Below are 20,874 nucleotides of genomic sequence, written 5' to 3' on the forward strand. Positions count from 1 at the left end.
TGGGTTGCTTCCAAGTGTCAGCTTTGATGACTTCATAGATCTTGTTTCACAGCACTATCATCACTGATCACCTTAGTAATGAATGATTTCCCGGTCAGAGTTGACAATATGGTAATCTCGAGCAAAGAAGAGGTTACCTATTTGGGCTGTATTCTTGACAAACTGACAGATGAAAGAATTGCATCAAAATTGAGCAAGAAAGTCAATGAAAGAACAAGATTTTGGCCAACAATAGTGCTCTCAAGATTATGCTTGCATCTCTTGGTTCGCCAACATCTCAATGTCACTAAAAACTAAGCTTCAGACCTCCCAAAAACAAACGGATACGACTAAGCCCATGACCCACCTAATTCCAACACACTTTGCTAGTTTGGGCTGGCTCAGGGTAGAAGACAGGGTTAAGCAAATATCAATATGATTGGTATTTCAGATATTCAAAGGGACAGTGCCCTCAATACCCTCATACCTGTCTAACTCTGGTCTCTTTCAAAATTGTCTAGAAAAAAACATCTATCAGGAGACCACAAGGGGAGGTAAATGTAAATTCCCATCAAAAGGAGGTGACATTCACTGCTGCTGTTTTTCCTTTTTCTCCTTTGTACATCTAGTGTTTGTATTTGTTGATGACATACTATCATTGTGTTAATTATTTATGCTATTTTGATGAATTGAATACATAGGACCACAATAAGTCCCCAGGACTTTTTTATGTTATCCTTTTAGCCAATATCTTACTATTCCACATGCTGTTTACATTTTGGACCAATACATTATTCAATCAATCAATCAATGTTTAATGTTTGTTTATACAGTATCTTTGCTAATAATATGTGGGATTCATGTGTATTTTCAGACAAACATTTCGGGGAATAAAGAAAAACAAAAGTTCCTGTCACACAAAACGTTGGCGGTCCCCATGTAGTAACTCTGAGGACCCCCTAAGGGACCCAGACCCCCTGTTGAAGAACCATGCTGCAGTACATTACTTCCATGTCCTACCTGGGATTCTAACCCTGATCTCCCACACGAGAGACCACATTTCTACCGCTCATGCCAATACGGCATGAGCTATGAGCTCATGTACTGGAGCAATATACCGCTGCTATATTGCAAATTTGTTCTCTTACCATGCCACTTTTCAGGCCCATGTATGCACAATGTTGAGTAGGGATATGGATATGGAAACTGTGATCATCTGCCATTTCATCGTTGTTGGGTGGAAACCTTGCATGTCCAAAACGGTTACTTCTCATGCAGCAAATGGAAAAAAGAACATGTGTTCCAAATGGATACAATGTAGTTATTATTTATTCACAAGCTCTTAATACTTAAAGGGATATTTCACTTTCAAAAAAACGTTGGTTCATTTTATCATCTACTCAGGCTTTTGTGAGCCCCCCAGACAGTTTTTAAGTTGCTTGATTCAGTATTTAGATATTTGATATTCATTTTATCAGACACGCCCCCTTCCTATACAAACCCATTATAACTTCAAACTCCATTTTTAACATGTTAGATTCATCTAAAACACCCGTCCTTGGTTTTGGTGACTCAACCCGCCCTCCTAATACAAGGGGGCCGTGTTTTTTCTATAACTTTTTTCATTTATTCTTTATATTATTTTTGGAAAATGAAAAAAAATAAATACAATAAAGAAATAAAATAAAATAAGTGAAAAAAGTTATCGAAAAAACACGGCCCCCTCGCGTATTAGGAGGGCGGGGTGAGTCACCAGAACCAAGGACGGGTGTTTTTGATAAATCTAACATGGTTAAAATGGAGTTTGAAGTTATAATGGGTTTGTATAGGAAGGGGGCGTGTCTGATCAAATTAATATCATATATCTAAATACTGAATCAAGCAACTTAAAAATAGTCTGGGGGGCTCACAAAAGCCTGAGTAGATGATAAAATGACCCAAAGTTTTTTTGAAAGTGAAATATCCCTTTAATACTATGTTTTACAAATAGCAATCTACAAGCTCCCAGTGCATCGCAACGTGTGTGTTTTGAGCTTGTAGATCGGCTATTTTGCAACTTTTGTGTGACATTGTAGTATGACGAAGTAGGTCATTCATTTACGGAGAAAGAATATGTAAAAGGTTGAAATATAGACAGTTTCTGCCCGATGGCGACAATTTGTTGTTTTCATACCTGAAACTTTTTTCCTTTCTATCAATGTCACTATAACCAAACACCATGATACAGGGATTGTATATACTTGCTGCTCTGTATATGTTGGTTACAGTATGTTTTCCACCTGTACAAGAAGCATTGCCATCTATCCATTGCTACTTTTTAAATCATGCACCTTATGTATACTGAACTTTGTATATTATATTTGACTGTGCCTTCCTGCTATTTTTGTTTGTTCCTTTCCTTTATATTCTCTCTTCCACTATTCTAACTATTCTTGTAACTTTTATAAACTGTAATGGCATGATGTAACAATTAAGTTGATTCTGAACCAGTAGGTGTCCTACCCCACTGGTTCTCAAGTGGGGTCCAGGGACCAGACAAATCTTCTCTTATGGTGGTAACTGGCACAAAATCTATTTCAAATGGGGGTCCATGGCCAAATACAAATAACTGTGGTAACGGGTACCACACTGGGTACCCTAACAGTAATAACGGGTACAGCGAGTACTCTTACCCAGATACAACGGGTATTGCATAACCGGGTGGGGCATGCATTCCCCAACATGCATCGTTCCCAATTTACATCATTCCCGACTTGCGTGGTCACAGTGTAGACTAGTTTGTTTTAATGAAGGAGAAGAAATTGAGGAGGAAGAGAACAGGGACTAGGTGAAGAAAAGTATCTTTGCTTCTCATGGTGGCTAACTGCAGAACCAACTTGACCTCACCCAGGAAGGACTGAAGCAAAGATACTCACTGGACAATGGAGGAGAATAAAAGGATGCTTTAGTTAAGCAGAATGAGCAACTGACCTCACCGAGAAATAACTAAGAAACAAAATGCTCGTCTAATTAGCGACTGTTAAGCAAATATATAGTCATTTGTGTGCATTCATTTGTTAGAAGCTTAAAAAAAAAAGGTTTCTTCAAATAATGTTACTTGACTTAGTGACTGTAACATTACCCAATTACTCAATACCATTACCTCCAACAAAGCGTACGGTATCCTGTAAAGTAATACTGTAATACCAGCTCTCAGCCTGATGTCCAGATCAATTTTACCATTTTTTTTTTATCCTAGTCGTGGTTGCATGGGAAGGATCCACAATAAACAAGCTTAATCCGTGAACACCTGATAGCAGATAAACACAGGTCATTGAAACAAGTGCATTAGATCTCTATGAAACCTGATCAGAGACTTGACTCTTTTTGAAGGACACAGACACAGAGAGCGTGACAAACTGCTTATTAAACAGAGAGCGAGCGAGACGGACGCTCTGTGGAGCGAGCAGCGGGGGGAGGGGGGGAGGCGTGACCACGGAGGGGTGACAGAGCGAGACGCCACAATGAAGAAATGTGGAGATGAGAGGATAGAGAGAGAGATGGAGGGGTGGCTGGCACTGACAGGGGTGAGAGGAAGGCGGAGAAAGGGGGGCACTTGCTTTGGGAGTAACGTTTTTTCCAACATTAGCCGGATAAAAAGATCATGCTTTTTTCAACCTGGTGTCTGTATTTTGGGCATGTAATTATAGGAAAAATTCCCCAAAAGTCTATAAGCCGATGCTTAATTTATATCTGTTTGTTATACGTCAGTATTGTGCAGCAAAAATAGCCGATCTACAAGCTCACGTGTTGCAGTGCGCTTGTAGATCGGCTATTTTCGCTTAAGCGTTGAGCTAAATGGTGCAGTTATCCAAAGTGCTCTACAGTGTGCATTACATTCACCCATTCACATAACGAAGGCAGAGGAAACCATGCAAGGCACCAAATCTGCTCATCGGGAGCAGTTAGGGGTTCAGTGTCTTGCTCAGGAACACATGAACACACTAACCCAGTGGGAGCCGGAGATCGAACCAAGGGCCGCTCTAACTCCTGACTCTGAGCCACTGTTAAGGTCTACAGATTAGATACAATAATAATACAATAATAATTTGTAATGCTTGTCTTTTATACACATGGAAAAGAAGCAGGGGACCCCCTGTCAATATCAAGGATTAGCTGCATCATAGTGTAGTTTTAAGAGAACAGATCTTTTTCCAGTTAACAACACAGTAGACAACCACAACACAACACAACCACCCAAACTAATGTCCTTCCCTTTTTAACTGAACTGGGGGCCACATTTTCTGGATTTCTTTCCATTCCTCTCACATCATTCGTATTTCATGCCTTGAAAGGGTAAACATACCTATTCCCCTCCTGCTTTTGGACAGAGGGAATTGATGATTTTACGCTTTGAAGATAAGAAAATAACAATCGATAGCGTAAGGGGCTATAGTACAGTACATTGAACGACAGTCCGTTTGAAAGTCAACTATTTAATTTGTCTAAGGTATAGTAGTTCCAAATGTTCAGAAAACAGACAAGTTTAAACCTAACATTTCCCTCTTCCTAGACCTCGTCAGTGGAATTGCGTTGCTAGGCAACAGCTTGGGTCCAAGTGTATTTCCTGAGCCCTCTAGGGGACCAAGTACAGACCCCTGGGGGACCCCATAGTATCTAGGGTTTAAGCGGTATACTCATTTCAGAGACAAATCTAGCGTGTTGTATAAATAGATAGATAGACCTTTCTCAATCCCACAGGGGAAATTCAGTTGTCAATGTTAGGCCTACAGCAGTAAAGAAGGAGACACAGGATAGATAAAGAAATGGAGATGCAGCTAAGGGTAGCAAAAGCAAATACCAATAGTAATGATAAAGATACAAAATATTGTCAGCAGCAGGTAGCAATCCACTGGGGCTAGGAGAGTACCAGACACCAGGTTGTACTGCAGAGACTAAACAACAACTGGCCTGGCCATCTGCACTTGGAATACTATTAATGTACAGTAAAGTGCAGTGTATGTAGCCTACAACAGTATTGACATATACATCGGTGTTAGCAGCAGAGGAAGAAATAGCAACAGTCTAAGCCGCAAGTAGTCCAAGAGCAAAAACACCACAATTATGAGACATTAACAGTCCTTTGTTGTGTTCAATATTTGAATGATCATCTAACAGTTTGTCTCTGATAGAGTACAGTAAATATCCATAGTCCATAAGGGGGGGGGGGGTGTCTATGACCTAATGCATATCAAATTGTGGGTCCTTGAAATTAAAATACTCCAGTGTACAAATGGAACCTCATAGACCCCTCGACCACTGGTCGTCACCAGACCCCATGTTGAGAACCAGTGCAGTAGAATCTGTCTCCCTGGCTTTAAAAAAAAAAACTCCTATCTGTTCCTTATTTCCTCACATTCCAGCCAGTAATGATAAAGGAGGAAGTAGGAAACAGCAGACCTTCTGGGAGTCTGTTCTTCCAGTCCACCCGTCCTCGGGGGAAAAGACAAGGGAAATGACTATCAGCTACACTGCTATGGAGAAGCAGCAGCCATCAGATAAGAAAGTGTTGTACACGCCACTAGTAAATCAATCAAGGTCATCAAGGTCACTCTCTGTTCTTGTTCTCTCTTGGCGTGTGAACGTTGACTTTGTCTTAGCTGGGTAAAGCTCTATTATCTAATGCAATTCAGCTGTGGCAAAACTAAAAGTGTCTTTGCATTTTCCAGACAAGAGAAGACAATACATCCCATCCCTATGATATGCCAAAGCTTTTTAAGTAGCCCTAACTTCATCCTATATGGCTTTTTCTCAGGTGACCTTGCAGTGGTTCGCTATTCCACACTGCCACCTAGTGGTCACACACAGCCATAACTAGAAGGGCCTGTTTGGTACGTGTGATAACATTGCTTTGGCATTGTTTGTGCACGTGTTTGAAAAGGCACAAGGCGGATAGGATATGATGATAATAAAGGATGCTTATCGTTAATGGCTTGTGTCAATTATGTGTGTGTAGGCTACAGGGCCAGACTGGGAACACATTATCAGGGCGTGAATGTCAAATGACAACAGGTCGTGTCTCATGTCTCAAACACAGTTAACACAACTTTAGCCTAATAGCCAGTGGTGTAAAGTAACTAAGTACATACATGTACTCAAGTCTCTCTATCTCTGAGGGAAAATATTGTAGGCTTTCTTTACTCCTCTACAATTATATTGTAGCCTACTTTCCACCACTGGCTAGGACTACCCCTGGCATTGCACATTGAACAGTAGGCTATGCAATGACGACGCATACCTTTTGACATAGTCCTTTGTTGCTGGCTTCTTCTCGTAGTTGTAGAATGGTTCCTCCTTGGCAGTAATAGTCCTATTTGTGTAATAGGCTGTTGTTTAGAATATTTTTCTTTGTGTTCATTTAGTCTACATTTGCTGTACGTTTGCGGTAAGAACCATGACATGACAGCTCCTGCTGGTCCAAACAAAACACACAGCTGTGTCTATTGGTGTCTTGTTGATTGAGTGACGTCAACCCTCCACCAACTCAGTGCCACCTATTAGAGAGTTACGCCAACTCCGTTCACTTCTTCGGGCCAGGTCTTCCACATACACATACATTGGCGAATAGTGCCAAATCCCTAAACCGGAAGTTCATGGAATGCATTGAAGTCGACGGCTCCTTGTCACTATTTCCAGCTACATGAACCACGTCACCAACGCTGTTTCTGACCCCTCATTGGCGCAACTCTCTAATAGAAGGCTCTGCACCAACTGCCCCATGGCATAGTAATAATGCAAAAAAGTTAACTTTAAAGACTTCAAGAAACGAAAATAATAACAATAATATATATTTTTTAAATATATCAGCAATAGCTGACTTCTATCAGTTCTGACTATACCTTTTCCAGCCCGATTATGTGTTAACGGTGTTTTATTTTTGAAATAACAAAAAAGGAGTTCAGGAACATACATTTTAAACTCTCCCAAACAAACTAGAACAATTTCATAAATTAACGTATTTTTTATCTGTACAATATATTAAAGATGTAATTGCATGATTGTATCATTAAACATATATCTTTAAATACAGTAGGCCCTAGTAGGCTATATCTGATTCTGTTGCTATAATCAAGTGGAGTGCAACCTACAGTTCCATTCTGGTGGAGATATTATGACGAACAGAGGATCTGAGGGCCCTTAAGAATGGTTGTCTGCTAAAGCCTTACCAGACAACACCCAAGAGAAGTAAAGGTAGGGTGGTGAACTATTTTAAAACAGAAAAATTAAGTGTGCACACAAGATCATGCTCCCATGATGGATAATTATTATTTTTTACCACAGTGGTAATTACAGGTGTGTGCACTGACCAATTTCACTGATGTTTAAACAATGTTTAAAAGGCAAATCTATTATACGAAAACACACACAAATTTGGGCAGTTTTCTGCATGTGTTTCCTTAATTGTTTAAAATCAAGGAAAGAAATGAAAACATCCTAAACAGCACTTTTTTCCAAACCTCGCTGGACAAAAAGCTTGAGAGTAGCCTACAGGTTAATAGTCAAATCTTTTGTTTCAACAATATCCAATCCCTCCTAGAAAATGAAATTCGTTCTTCAGCAATCAGCCCCTACAAACGAAGTAGACTATACTCAAAAGACTTGCAAGGGGAGCATTGTTTTTTGTTTTGTTTTTCAACTCATTGATCAAAAACAAAATGAGACCCACCATGGAACAAAACAGAGGGAGTCATCTAATGTCCATGTCTTTAGAAAGTGACTTGTTATGGGAAATGGAATGGCAAACTTCTCAGCTCCAAAAGCAATAAAAACAGTTCCTGTGCGTATCCTAAGCTATAATAAAACTGTCACCAACTGAATGTTGGTGAAGGTCTAATGCTGATGCAACACAACAAAGTGATAATAAAGCCCTGAGCACACTAGGGGCTCTGAGCACATTCCAACAACTTGACTTCCAGTCAGTGGTGGACTGACCATTAGGAGCACTGGTGTAGATCTTTGTTAACCGTGTGTGTGTGTGTGTGTGTGTGTGTGTGTGTGTGTGTGTGTGTGTGTGTGTGTGTGTGTGTGTGTGTGTGTGTGTGTGTGTGTGTGCGTGCGTGCGTGCGTGCGTGCGTGCGTGCGTGCGTGCGTGTGTGTGTGCGTGCGCACATGTGTGCGTGCATGCGTTGTCTGTCTGTCTGTCTGTCTGTCTGTCTGTCTGTCTGTCTGTCTGGCTGGCTGGCTGGCTGACTGTCTATCTGTCGGTACAAGATATTATTGCCCACAAGCTCACAATGCGTCACTTTGTGAGCTTGTAGGTCAGCTACTTTTGGTGCAAGACACGATTTGAAACCAAGTATATATCAAGCTACAGGCCTGAGAGGGAGACAGAGTGAGTGAAGAAAAGGACATTGAATATGAAGTACATTGGTGATTGATTGTACTTGTCCTTTTGTTTTTCTGGTAGGCAGTGGAGGCCAAGATCAGCAAAGAGATCATCAACCACCTGGAGAAAATCAAAAACAAGAAATTAAACTACGTAACACTCGGCAAAAAGCGCCTCACAAATAACCCCATGGTGATTGGTTCACTCCGTGTATGGGCACAGTTTAGGACACAATTCAAATATAAGCAAGCTTTGAACTGTCTCCCAATAATGTCTAATGCACGTTTCCCGCCCTCACTCATGGATGCAGCATTCAAGTCATGGGCCATGAAGGGGTTGAAGCGGGTGAAGGATCTGTTTAAAAAAGGGTTGCTTATGTCCTTTGAGCAGTTGGTAGGCGAGTATGACATTCCTCGTTCACACTTTTTTAGGTATTTACAGGTGCGGGGTTTTGTTAAGAAATATTTTGCTTCTTCTCTACTTCAACCGGACGGATGGCTTGATGAGTGGCTGGAGGGAGACCCGAATCAGAGGGGGATGGTGAGCTTAATATATAGCGATATTCAAGAGATGGCATCCCCATCACTGGACCGCAATAGGGAGTCCTCCTGGTGTAATGATATGGGACTTGAAATCCCCGATATTTCTTGGCAGCTGGCAATTAAAAGAATACATAAGTCATCTGTATGCATCAGACATGGACTACTTCAATTCAAAGTGTTTCATAGGTTACACTTCTCTAAGAGCAGACTTGCTGAGATTTACCCTAATGTTGACCCGACTTGCTCCAGGTGCCATCAAGCTCCAGCCACTCTCTACCATATGTTCTGGTCATGCCCATCATTATCACAATTTTGGCTTTCTGTTTTTGAGACCTTTTCTTTTATCTGTGACAAAGAGATCTGCCCTAACCCCTTGGTTGCGGTCTTTGGAGTGGTTCCTAGTGAAGTGACTGTTTCTGGCGCCCAGACTGATGCTGTGGCCTTCTCCTCTTTATTGGCTCGACGCCTTATCTTGTTCAATTGGAAATCAGCCAGTCCTCCATCGCATCGACGCTGGTTCGGAGATGTGATGGCTCATCTAAAACTTGAGAAGATGAAATATTCTACCAGGGGTTCTGTTCAGACATTTTACAGGGTTTGGCAACCATTTTTGAATTATTTTGATCAAAAATTCCCGGCTGGGGACACTTAGGTATGGGAGTTTTTTGTTTTTTTTTGGGGGGGGGGGTTATTTTTGTATTACTGTCTATTTACTTCAGGTATTGTTAATGTACGGTTAATGTATGGTTATGTTCCGTCCTGTAATGTATGTATGTATGTATTGTTGGTGTTGAAAAATCAATAAAAACAATTCAATAATTAAACTACGTAAGTGGAATTGTGGACAAATATTTGATGGTCACTCATGTGATCTCATGGTTGTCAAAGTTTGGCTCCGGTGACCCCCAGGGTTCCCTTCAGGTCAAAAGAAAACATATTTAGCCTACATGTTTTTTTGTATTTATTTTATTTTGTCACTGTAGGGTGGAAACTTTGTGTGTCCAAAACTGATCCAATGTAGTCATTAATTAGTCACAAGCGCTTCTTAATACTTTTCTTTGGTTAAATATTTTAACCCAGAGACACACTTAACAACTTTCACTTACATTTTTTCAAAAAATTGTAGATCTACAAGCTCACATGATGCTCAAGGACATTTAATCATCCGCTGGCAAAAAAGAAATAAGTAATCTCACTAACCAATGTGAAATGTGAGCCCATGCAAGCACTTCTTGTTCTGTTCAACTAACACTTTTTATTTGTTCTACTTGACAAAACCGTAATACCCAGACCAGGCCCTGTCATTTGTCTCAAAGTGTCCAGAACCTGAAGCATTTTGTAGGGATGTCCGATATTATCGGCCTCCCGATATTATCGGCCGATATTAGCATAAAAATTGATATCGGGAAAATATCGGTATCGTTTTTTTTTTTTTTTTTTTTTTTTTTGCTTTATAAATAAGTTACAGGAGTTCTTACTGTATATGGTGTGTGTGATATGAAATTTGAGCTTACCCTAATCACAATAATCCCCGCATATATCGGTATCGGTTGATATCGGTATCGGTAATTAAGAGTTGGACAATATCGGTATATCGGTTATCGGTAAAAAAGCCAATATCGGACAACCCTAGCATTTTGTAAATGAACTGAAGAAGACAGAGGTCTTCTCGAAAGCCTGGCTCATAATGCCAAAAGTCTCTCTAACTATCATCAGCTGGTTAGTGATGCATTTGCTTCTTCTGAATGAAGACTGATGTTCTGACATGAACTCTAAGTGCAAGCTGTCTTATTCTATCTTTCTCTTTCTTTTCTTTTCTTTCTTTTTCTCTTAAGAAGAAGGTGTGCAAATGAAGTAAAATTACGGAAGGCAAACCAACGAAGGTCAGAATAAATCAGTACATCAATTTCCTTAAGACAATGAATGAGAAAGACTGCGTAAGTAGCCTTGGGGTACATACACTGCTCCCACTCTCACCACGTACACATACTGTACAAGGCAATTGTGTGTGTGTGTGTGTGTGTGTGTGTGTGTGTGTGTGTGTGTGTGTGTGTGTGTGTGTGTGTGTGTGTGTGTGTGTGTGTGTGTGTGTGTGTGTGTGTGTGTGTGTGTGTGTGCGCGTACGTGCGTACAGTACGTACGTGCGTGCGTGCGTGCGTCTAAACTTTTCAACAACAAAAAAATCTAAACAATTTTCTAACATTTTCTAAAACCTTCAAACATCTTCTAAAATTGCTCCTCACTGTGGTTTGCTACACTTCCTGTAAGCAATTCCACACTATCACCTAGTGGCCACAGGCACACAAAAACTGAGTGAGGTTTAATTCAAGTTAGGTGGACAAACTCGGATAGTTATTCAAAAACAAAAAAATATTTGAACACAGTAAGAATGTGTGTATTATATGTTTATTATTTGCTGATGGACTAATGCACACAGTCACAAATAGTTGAATTTAAATGTTAAAATATTTGATTCACACATTTTCATTAGACAATGCATTGTACAAAGTGAACAATGGAAATTTACAAATAAGTATATGGCTTGTCTTGGCCATGGTCACAGAAAATGTATTTTGATTATTGTACCAGTAATTGTCATTTCTTTGTATACTTCAGTACTAAGCTTTGTACATATAAATTATTTGTCAGATCTTCCTGTTACAATTGTTGTTTAGAAAGCCTAAACTGCAGGCAGAAATGTAATTTTTATTTAAATGTTCCAATGTTCAATGCAAAAAAACATAATTGTATCATTAATCGCTAATTATTTGAATGACAATTAATCGTCAATTAAAATTACATGATCATGAGTCATGACAGTAAGTCCATTCATCGTATGCATATTGATTGAGAACTTTAATTATCATTCAGAGATAAGGCAACACGAGTATTACGCTGAGGAAGGCATTCAGCCGAAATGCATCTGTCGATGGGCTGTTGCCTGTTTACTTTTTAAAATAAAATGAAGTACCTGAGGGACATAATGTGAGTGCTGGCATTATTCTCTTATAACACTAGTACTCTCCCATACAAAATAAGTAGAAAGCACTGACTCAAATGAATACGTGCTTTGGGTCTTCTGCAGTGGTGACAAAGTACTCAACCCCAGTACTTGAGTCAAAGTAGAGATACTCCTTGTCAAATATTAATTACATAACTACAAGTGAAAGTTGCTCAGTCTGCACTGGAGTTAAAGTGCAGGGGTAATTGCTTTAAAGTAAATACTCAAAATTACAAATTACAAAGTTAATTTTCTTTTGCATTAAAATTTTGACACCCCCTGCCCAAAAAATATCAATAATAGTGAAAATGGCAGATCTACAATGTCACAACGCGATGTTGTGAGCTTGTATATGTCATTTATTTTCACTATATTTGAAATAAGGCTTAAGTGGTTAATTTATAATGTGCGTTTTCCTTCATAAAAATTTAGTCGAGTCAAAAGAACAATAGTTGTCTTAAAAGTGGAGTGGAAAGTCATGATTATCCAAAAATATTTACACAAGTACAGTACTCAAGTAAATGTACTTTGACTGTCCACCAGTGCCATTCTGAAAACAATTGGCAACACTAGTATTCTCCCATATAAATAAGTGGAAAGCACTAACTCAAACAAATAAGTACTTTGGGTTTTCTGACAGGTTTCTTGTGGGATGTGGACACAGGAGATTAAGACAAGGTCATAAATCAAACTAAACCCATTCATGCAGATAAATAGCGCTGTGAGCCAGCTGTCCCTGACGCAGTGTTCTCCACACTAGACAACATTTTAATAATACATCTTTGACCAACACTGTGTTTGGATTGTTCTAAAAACCATGATCTTGTTTTTCTTTTCTTTGAATAAGCGTTCACTGACCTCCCTCGAGAAAAGCATGTCATCCCTGCGTTGGTCCAGAGCAGCTCTTACCCATCCAGCCAGGGTAGCACTGGCAATGAAACTGGGACTTCATGTCCAGGACCTGACGTGGGTTCATCTGTCCAAGGACTCTGTAGTTATTCCCTCCTTCTGGTTTCTTCTCAGCTATCACTTCAAAAGTAGTCGGGTCAAGGTGGAGGTAGGCCTGGGACTTAGGGTCAATCCTCTGGCATCTCCCCTTAGAAGAGCACATCGTCTGGCTGCATAATGTGGCTGCTGTTGTCACATTTACCAGGTAATGGCCCAGGGTCTCATCGATGTAGTCTTTGACTGCAATGCAAGAAGCCTGCGTAAAGAGCAGACGATACACAATGAAAAACAAACCAAACATAAGAAACATGTGCTTTTTTATGTGCATTACGTACAAATGACTTCAAGGTAAAGGGCAATCTCACTTTACCTTAGATTCAGCATAGGTTTCATCTCCCCAGAGTATTATCCCAGCAGATCCTAAAGCAGCGCTCTCACCGATGGTATAGACCAAGTGCTCCTATACAACTAGACGCGTCGCAATTGGCAATTGCAAAGTGTGGTTGCGCCGACGCCGGTCGGGACTCGAGTAATACGCTAGGAGGAATACCGTCGGAGACTGCGCCAATTACATTGTCACGTCACTCCTGAGATCGCTTGCGTTTCATTTTGAAGGGACTGACTCCCCCAAAAATCATGTTTTTGCATCAAACGGTAACATTTTGCGCATTCGTGGCGACCCCTATGGGTCAAAGTGGAAATGCTTTTGGGGAGTCGTTGAGTAAATCACCCTCGACATGTGATTTAAATTTGGGATCGATTGGACGTTTCGTTCGTGATTTTTGACATTTTTGGTAAAACGGGTCCCTCCCACTAACTTTGGAAACAATTTACGGAAGAACGGTAAGGACTATGAAAATGCCGTTTGGATATGTTTACCGCATGGGCCCAGAGATCATGTGTACCGATTTCTGTGACATTTGGACAAAATATGTTGGAGGAGGAGCTAAAAGTGTGGTTTGAAGAAAATTCAAAATGGCGGAAAATCTATCCAGACGGAAATGGGCGTGGCCTATATGGGGAGTTGCGTCGTGACCCAAGGAATCCAGGGGAAAATAAATTTTGATTTTACGACCTACGGTTCAAGAGTTATAGGCCAAAACGTAAAGTGGGCTGTTATAGCGCCACCATGTGGCCGACTGGTGTGATTATTTTTTAAATAATTTAGCAATAAACTATTAACCTCCCCTCCAAGTCTTGTAACTGTAGCCCTTACGGTTTCCGAGAAAGAAATACTTGAATGGGAGTTTTTGCAATTCCCATGAAAGTGAATGGGGAAATTTAATGCACTAATAAATCAATATCAAAAAATCTATCCATACGCAAATGGGCGTGGCCTATATGGGGAGTTGCGTAATGACCCAAGGAATCTAGGGAAAAATACATTTTGATTTTACAACCTACGGTTCAAGAGTTATAGGCCAAAAGGTAAAGTGGGCTCTTATAGCGCCACCATGAGGCCGAATGGTGTAATATTTGTTTAAATAATTTGGCAATAAACTATGAACCTCCCCTCAAAGTCTGGTAACTGTAGCTCTTACGGTTTCTGAGAAAAAAATACTTGAATTTTAGTGTTTTCACTTTTCCATTGAAGTTGATGGGGAAATTTAATGCACTAATAAATCAATATCAATTAAACTATGCAACCAATCTCTTAGCCTTATGCAAGTGCACGATTCCCGGTCAGACCGGTCATTTTGACATATAGCACTAAATTGGGAAAAATAAACTGTGGGAGGAGTAGCGGCCCGAAGTATTGTTTATCTATAAATAAATAAACAAAGTATAAGGAGTACTATAGTCTGGTTGCCCTGTTAGGGCAACCACACTAATAAACAGATAGAAGAGGTGGAGAGATTATTAACTCACTGTCATGGCAATGCCACATGTGTACATTGCACCTGAATACAAACAACTGACACTTGCCTGAGAGAAGAAGTCTAATGCGGAGGTGTAGCTGTAGACGAAGCGAGAATACGGAAACACAGGCAGAGTTAAGGGGGTCACCTGTGAACCCACTCTCATGGCCTCCAGGATGCGGTGCTGAGTAAAGAGAAGGACATCTCTGTCAATGTTAACAGAACATTGTCAGAACAGTGCCAGACCGCTCACCTGGCTGCATGCAGCTCTCAAGGTCAACTTCAGGTAACTCACTTGATTTCCTGTTATTCAGCAACACTTTGTTGGATAACAGCAAAGTGTTGGACACTATGTGTCCGAAATCATTCACTCCCTACTCCCTATGGTTAGTTCAATGTAGGGTCTATAGTGAACTCAGCAGCAAAATAAAAACATGGTAAAAACCTTGTGTACAGTACACTACTCAGGTCACCACCACTAATGATGTTATTGCTGTCGCGTGCCAGATAAACATTGTCATCACCTTTGTGATCACCTGCCCGATTGCCTTTATAGGAGAAAATGCCCTCATTTTATCAACATATTTTCTCTCATTTATGTCTTTTGCTGAACCACAGTTGCTCTCTGCCCTGCCCTTAATCAGTACAGAGGTTATGCTAGGTCGTTTTGCATTTTGTTCCTGATAAGTATGCTTTTAGCAAGAAACAAGGGAACTGATGGCGTGCTCAACTCAAAAGTCTGAAGAGTGCTGACCGAAAAGGCACATAAATAGCAAATGGCAAAAATGATCAGCACTTGCAGATAAACATGTAACACTTTTAATTACTCAGAGCAACAGAAGGAAACGGATGCGTTTCTGAGACATGTGGGTGTGACATGGATATCACACCCAAACAGTGAACTTACTAAGTTCCCTTGAAGGGCTTTTTAACAGGTTAAATGGTAAAGAAAATCCGTAGGGCTTAACCATTAATCATAATCGTCCATACTCTTAACTACAATAATATATAAAGTATGTACACTTTTGCTTGATTGGGTCTAGATAGTTTAGTTTCTCTGGTTTCTAAATTTGCAACTGCCCTCCAGAAATGACTAGGACATTTTCCTCTTTTAAATGTTTTTTTTTTACTTTCTAAGTTCAAATTATTCTTTATTTATTTATCTTATTGTGTATCTCTGTGAGGGTGAGTGTGTGGGGGCGCACCTGCCCTCCCAACTCTTTGCATGGCCCCAGTAGGGAGTGATTTTGGACACAGCCAATGTCTCATCTAACCTTCAGTTGCGTGAAAACCACCTCACACATATCAACAACAGGCCCCTAATGTCTGGTGATACGCAGATATCAAATGCAAGGGTAGACAAAGTTAGATGCTCTAGGCGATAAACCTGAAGTGGCCTTGATAGAAATATTTTGATTAATCATAATTTGTCTAATGTCCTGAACCTGCTTTAAATGTCAAATTAATATAATGCTGTCATATTGGCCTAAACTCTGTCATGTACTATTCTGCTATTTCTCTGTCTATGCAAGGTCAAATTAGTTACAGGCCTTTCTGTGGTTATCTATTGTTTTAAGAACACCATATCTCGGTGTTCTGCTCCAAATGCATAACCCTTCTCGCAGTGTCACGAAGTTACCTCTGACCAGACAGGTCAGAGCCGAGGCTAACGTGTTGTTCGAGACATGTGGACGCTGTTTGTTCAAAGATAAACTGTCACACCATCATCATCATCATCATCATCATCTACCATCATCATCCTCATCTGACGATGACGTACTCATCCTATCCACCAATAGCAGGACTACTCCTCTGACGGCTGGACGCTTGATGTATCTTCAATGATGTCATATGTTTATGTTACTGGACGCGGTTAAAGACCAGTGCTTTCTCTGTTTAATGGCAGAGAGAGACGACGACCGATGATGCCTACCACTGTGATACTGTAACCTTCCCACTCTCTCTGTCTGAATACAAGATATTTAATTACATCCATGGCTGCCTGTGTCCTGAGTCTGGTTTTCTTTATCGCCTTTTATGAAAATGTTCTAATACTTATATGAATATCGATGTGATGTACTGCCATGTATCGATATCTATATATCTGGTTGATAAGGAAAAAACCTACTTTAACAGGCCTACTTCACGTAAGTACACCAAGGTCACAAAATATTAGAGTAAGAATCACCTTTATTGTCACATCACAGGTTTGCAGGCGTAAAGAAGTGAATGAAATTATTTTATTCATGCTCGCTCCATCATTTTGTATTTTTCATTAGAAGAGAGAGGACATAGATATTAATGTACCACATTATGATATTATTAATACAACTCATCTGTAGAATAATTAAGAAAAAACGCACACCAGTATGATTAATTAGTAATTTGAGTAAGGTCTGAGGAAGAGCCTCCCGGCTCGAAACCTCCCTCGAGAAAAGCATGTCATCCCTGCGTTGGTCCAGAGCAGCTCTTACCCATCCAGCCAGGGTAGCACTGGCACTGAAACTGGGACTTCATGTCCAGGACCTGACGTGGGTTCATCTGTCCAAGGACTCTGTAGTTATTCCCTCCTTCTGGTTTCTTCTCAGCTATCACTTCAAAAGTAGTCGGGTCAAGGTGGAGGTAGGCCTGGGACTTCGGGTCAATCCTCTGGCATCTCCCCTTAGAAGAGCACATCGTCTGGCTGCATAATGTGGCTGCTGTTGTCACATTTACCAGGTAATGGCCCAGGGTCTCATCGATGTAGTCTTTGACTGCAATGCAAGAAGCCTGCGTAAAGAGCAGACGATACACAATGAAAAACAAACCAAACATAACAAACATGTGCTTTTTTTATGTGCATTGCGTACAAATGACTTCAAGGAAAAGGGCAATCTGACTTTACCTTAGATTCAGCATATACTGCATCTCCCCAGAGTATTATCCCCGCAGATCCTAAAGCAGCGCTCTCACCGATGGTATAGACCAAGTGCTCCTACAATAAACAGATAGAAGAAGTGGAGAGATTATTAACTCACTGTCACGGCAATGCCACATTTGTACGTTGCACCTGAATACAAACAACTGACACTTGCCTGAGAGAGGAAGTCTAATGAGTAGGTGTAGACGAAGCGAGAATACGGAAACACAGGCGGAGTTAGGGGGGTCACCTGTGAACCGACTCTCATGGCCTCCAGGATGCGGTGCTGAGTAAAGAGGAGGACATCTCTGTCAAGACCACGCAGTTTCTGGCTGAGGTAGATATCGGGGTAGAGAGCAGTGGAGTTGTTCCAAAGCCAGGACAGCTCATTGTTCCTCTCTATCGCTATAGGAGGACACTCACCAGTGTAGTCAACATTATCTTTTATGTAATTGTAGCAGCTGGGAAAGCCGTAGTAACCCCACAAGCCCTGGGGTCTGTTTCTCTGACCTAGTTTCAGTGTCTCCACCATCCATTCCCTCGCAGCTTCCTCAAACTCCTTACGGGCGACCTCCTCTATTTGGGCAGGACTCCAGTCTGGGTGCTTGGACCTCACTAGTGCCATGGATGCCTTTTTGTACACCTGCTTACTCCCCCAGTTTCTCTCCCATATTGGTCTCCAGCTTTCCCAGTCTATTACACCCAGACCCTGAAAGTCTGGGTCGGGGATATCAGTGAGGATGTCTTCATTTGCCACCCGGAGGTGCTCATCTAGATTGGCATTCTGTGGCAGTCCACCGTTAACAGGCGTACCTTGGGGGGAGTAGCTAGGATACAACCCTAATTTTCCAGAGTAAAAAATGGTTATGCTGTCACCCATGAAGCTTTGGTCCTGGTTCTGGACGATGCTGAACATCCCCAGGTCCAGATCCACACCATAACGAGACTGGCAATGGGCTGAGGGAGCATTCCATATGGTAGCGAATGGCTCTTTGGAAAAGAGTGATGATGGAGCATGCTGCAGTCCAACGACAACAGCAATCACGTTTAAACACAGCAGTACCGCAAATGGACCTGCGTAAATGGACACCAGCAGAAACGGCATTTGAAATGCACTTATTTGTACACATGTACTCATGCATTAACTCATGCAGGCTACTTTTTATTGGAATTCTGGTCACGGAAATGGTAAATGTATTTATTTTGAAGTAATGATACATGGGAATTAAGTTTGAATAAACCAGTGTGTTATTACCAATACATTTCTTTTTATCGCAGCAGACAAAATTAATGATTAAAGTTGCTGTATCAACTCACCCATTTTAGCACTGTTGTGAACTTGTCTCTGTCTCCCTGTGGCCTACAGTGGAGATGTAGGAATTGTGGATGCAATCAGTTGAAGGTACTAGCAGCATAAGCAGATGGCGCGCCGGAGAACAGATTGATTTGTGACACAGTGGTCAGTTATCAGAATGTTAGTTTATTGAAGTTGGGCACACATTTTATACTCATAGGTTTACATAATACAGGGGAGGAGAAAGCAAGGGTAATCAAGTTCATGGTGTACGTACATGTAGTTCAACTTTTTGTTTTCTCTCAACTTTTTATCAAGAAATGGGAACATTACCAGAACAGTGCCAGACCGCTCACCTGGCTGCATGCTCTCAAGGTCAACTTCAGGTAACTCACTTGATTTCCTGTTATTCAGCAACACTTTGCTGGATAACAGCAAAGTGTTGGACACTATGTGTCCGAAATCATTCACTCCCTACCCCCTATGGTCAGTTCAATGTAGGGTCTAATCTATATTGAACTCATCAGCAAAATAAAAACATGGTAAAAACCTTGTGTACAGTACACTACTCAGGTCACCACGTGTGCCAGATAAACATTGTCATTTTACTTTCAGCACAACACATGATGTATATCGGGTTTGCGATAGTAGTCTGTGGACCCCTGTGGCTTAAAGGTATCCTCATTTTTCCTCGCTTCTTATTCCCTCCCACCGAAAATGCATGGAGAAAAAGCTGCGAGGACTGAGAGAACCAAGGAGTATATTGAGCAAGAAGAGGTCACACATAACATGTTCTAGGGCTAGGCACTTGGAGGCAAACTGGACAAGAATAAATACATCGGGTTGTACCCTACTTCTCATGATGAACTGTGGGATAAGATGAGTCCACTAAATAGAGTGTAAAATAATTATCACTTTACCACTACAAAATGGTGTAATCACCATAGTGCACTACAGTATATTGAGTAGGGAGCACTCAGCAGGCACATGATCACCTGTGCCTGATCACCTGCCGGATTGCCTTTATAGGAGAAAATGCCCTCATTTTATCAACATTTTCTCTCATTTATGTCTTTTGCTGAACCACAGTTGCTCTCTGCCCTGCCCTCAATCAGTACGGAGGTTATGCTAGGTCGTTTTGTATTTTGTTCCTGATAAGTATACTTTTAGCAAGAAACAAAGGGAACTGGTGGCGTGCTCAACTCAAAATTCTGAAGGGTGCTGACCCAAAAGGCACATAAATAGCAAATTAAGTGATTAGCACTTGCAGATAAATATTTAACACTTTTTCTGAGACATGTGGGTGTGACATGCATATCGTACCCAAACTTACTAAGTTCCCTTGATAGGCTTTTTAACAGGTTAACTGGTAAAAATATGTACGGCTTATCCATTAATCATCCATCCTCTTAACAATTAATAACAATAATATATAAAGTATGTACACGTTTGCTACATCTACATTGTTTAGTTTCTCTGGTTTCAAAATGTGCAACTGCCCTCCAGTAATGACTTGGAAATTGTCCTCTTCTAAATGTTTTTATTCACTTTTTAAGTTCAAAATATTATTATTTTCAAATTATTCTTTATCTATTTAGCTTATTGTGTATCTCTGTGAGGGTGAGTGCTTGGGGGTGCACCTGCCCTCTCAACTCAGTGCATGGCCCCGGTAGGGAGTGATTTTGGACACAGCCAATGTCTCATGAAGGTTAGATGAGACATAAGCTACGTCTCATCTAACCTTCAGTGGTGTGAAAACCACACGTCCCACACATACCGTAATGTCTGGTGATATGCAGATATCAAATGCAAGGGCAGGCAACGTTACATGTTCTAGGCGATAAACCTGAAGTGGCCTACTTCACTTTATTACACCAAGGTCACATGATATTAGAATCAGAATCACCTTTATTGTCACATCACAGGTTTACAGGTGTAAAGAAGTGAATTAAATTATGTTATTCATGCTCGCTCCATCATTTTGTAG

The 20,874-nt window shown here is 40.7% G+C and overlaps 2 protein-coding genes across 2 annotated transcripts; both read right to left on the minus strand.

Annotated features, from left to right (window-relative positions):
• Nucleotides 1-11,112: 11,112 nt before the first annotated feature.
• On the minus strand, nt 11,113-17,006 carry LOC311048491 (hyaluronidase-like; the record flags this gene model as incomplete). Its single annotated transcript, XM_084061750.1, has 6 exons — nt 11,113-11,171; nt 12,797-13,091; nt 13,206-13,295; nt 14,762-14,900; nt 15,900-15,968; nt 17,002-17,006. The coding sequence occupies 6 exons, from the start codon at nt 17,004-17,006 to the stop codon at nt 11,113-11,115; spliced, it is 657 nt and encodes a 218-aa protein (XP_083917876.1).
• LOC311048492 (hyaluronidase-1-like) lies at nt 16,867-18,698 on the minus strand (the record flags this gene model as incomplete). Its single annotated transcript, XM_084061751.1, has 3 exons — nt 16,867-17,463; nt 17,579-17,668; nt 17,769-18,698. 3 exons carry the CDS (start codon nt 18,696-18,698, stop codon nt 17,137-17,139), a joined length of 1,347 nt encoding a protein of 448 aa, XP_083917877.1. The 3' UTR covers nt 16,867-17,136.
• Between the last annotated feature and the right edge of the window lie 2,176 nt (nt 18,699-20,874).

The sequence above is a fragment of the Gymnoscopelus microlampas genome (genome assembly GCF_963454915.1).
Source record: "Gymnoscopelus microlampas genome assembly, chromosome: 7".
NCBI lineage: Eukaryota > Metazoa > Chordata > Actinopteri > Myctophiformes > Myctophidae > Gymnoscopelus > Gymnoscopelus microlampas.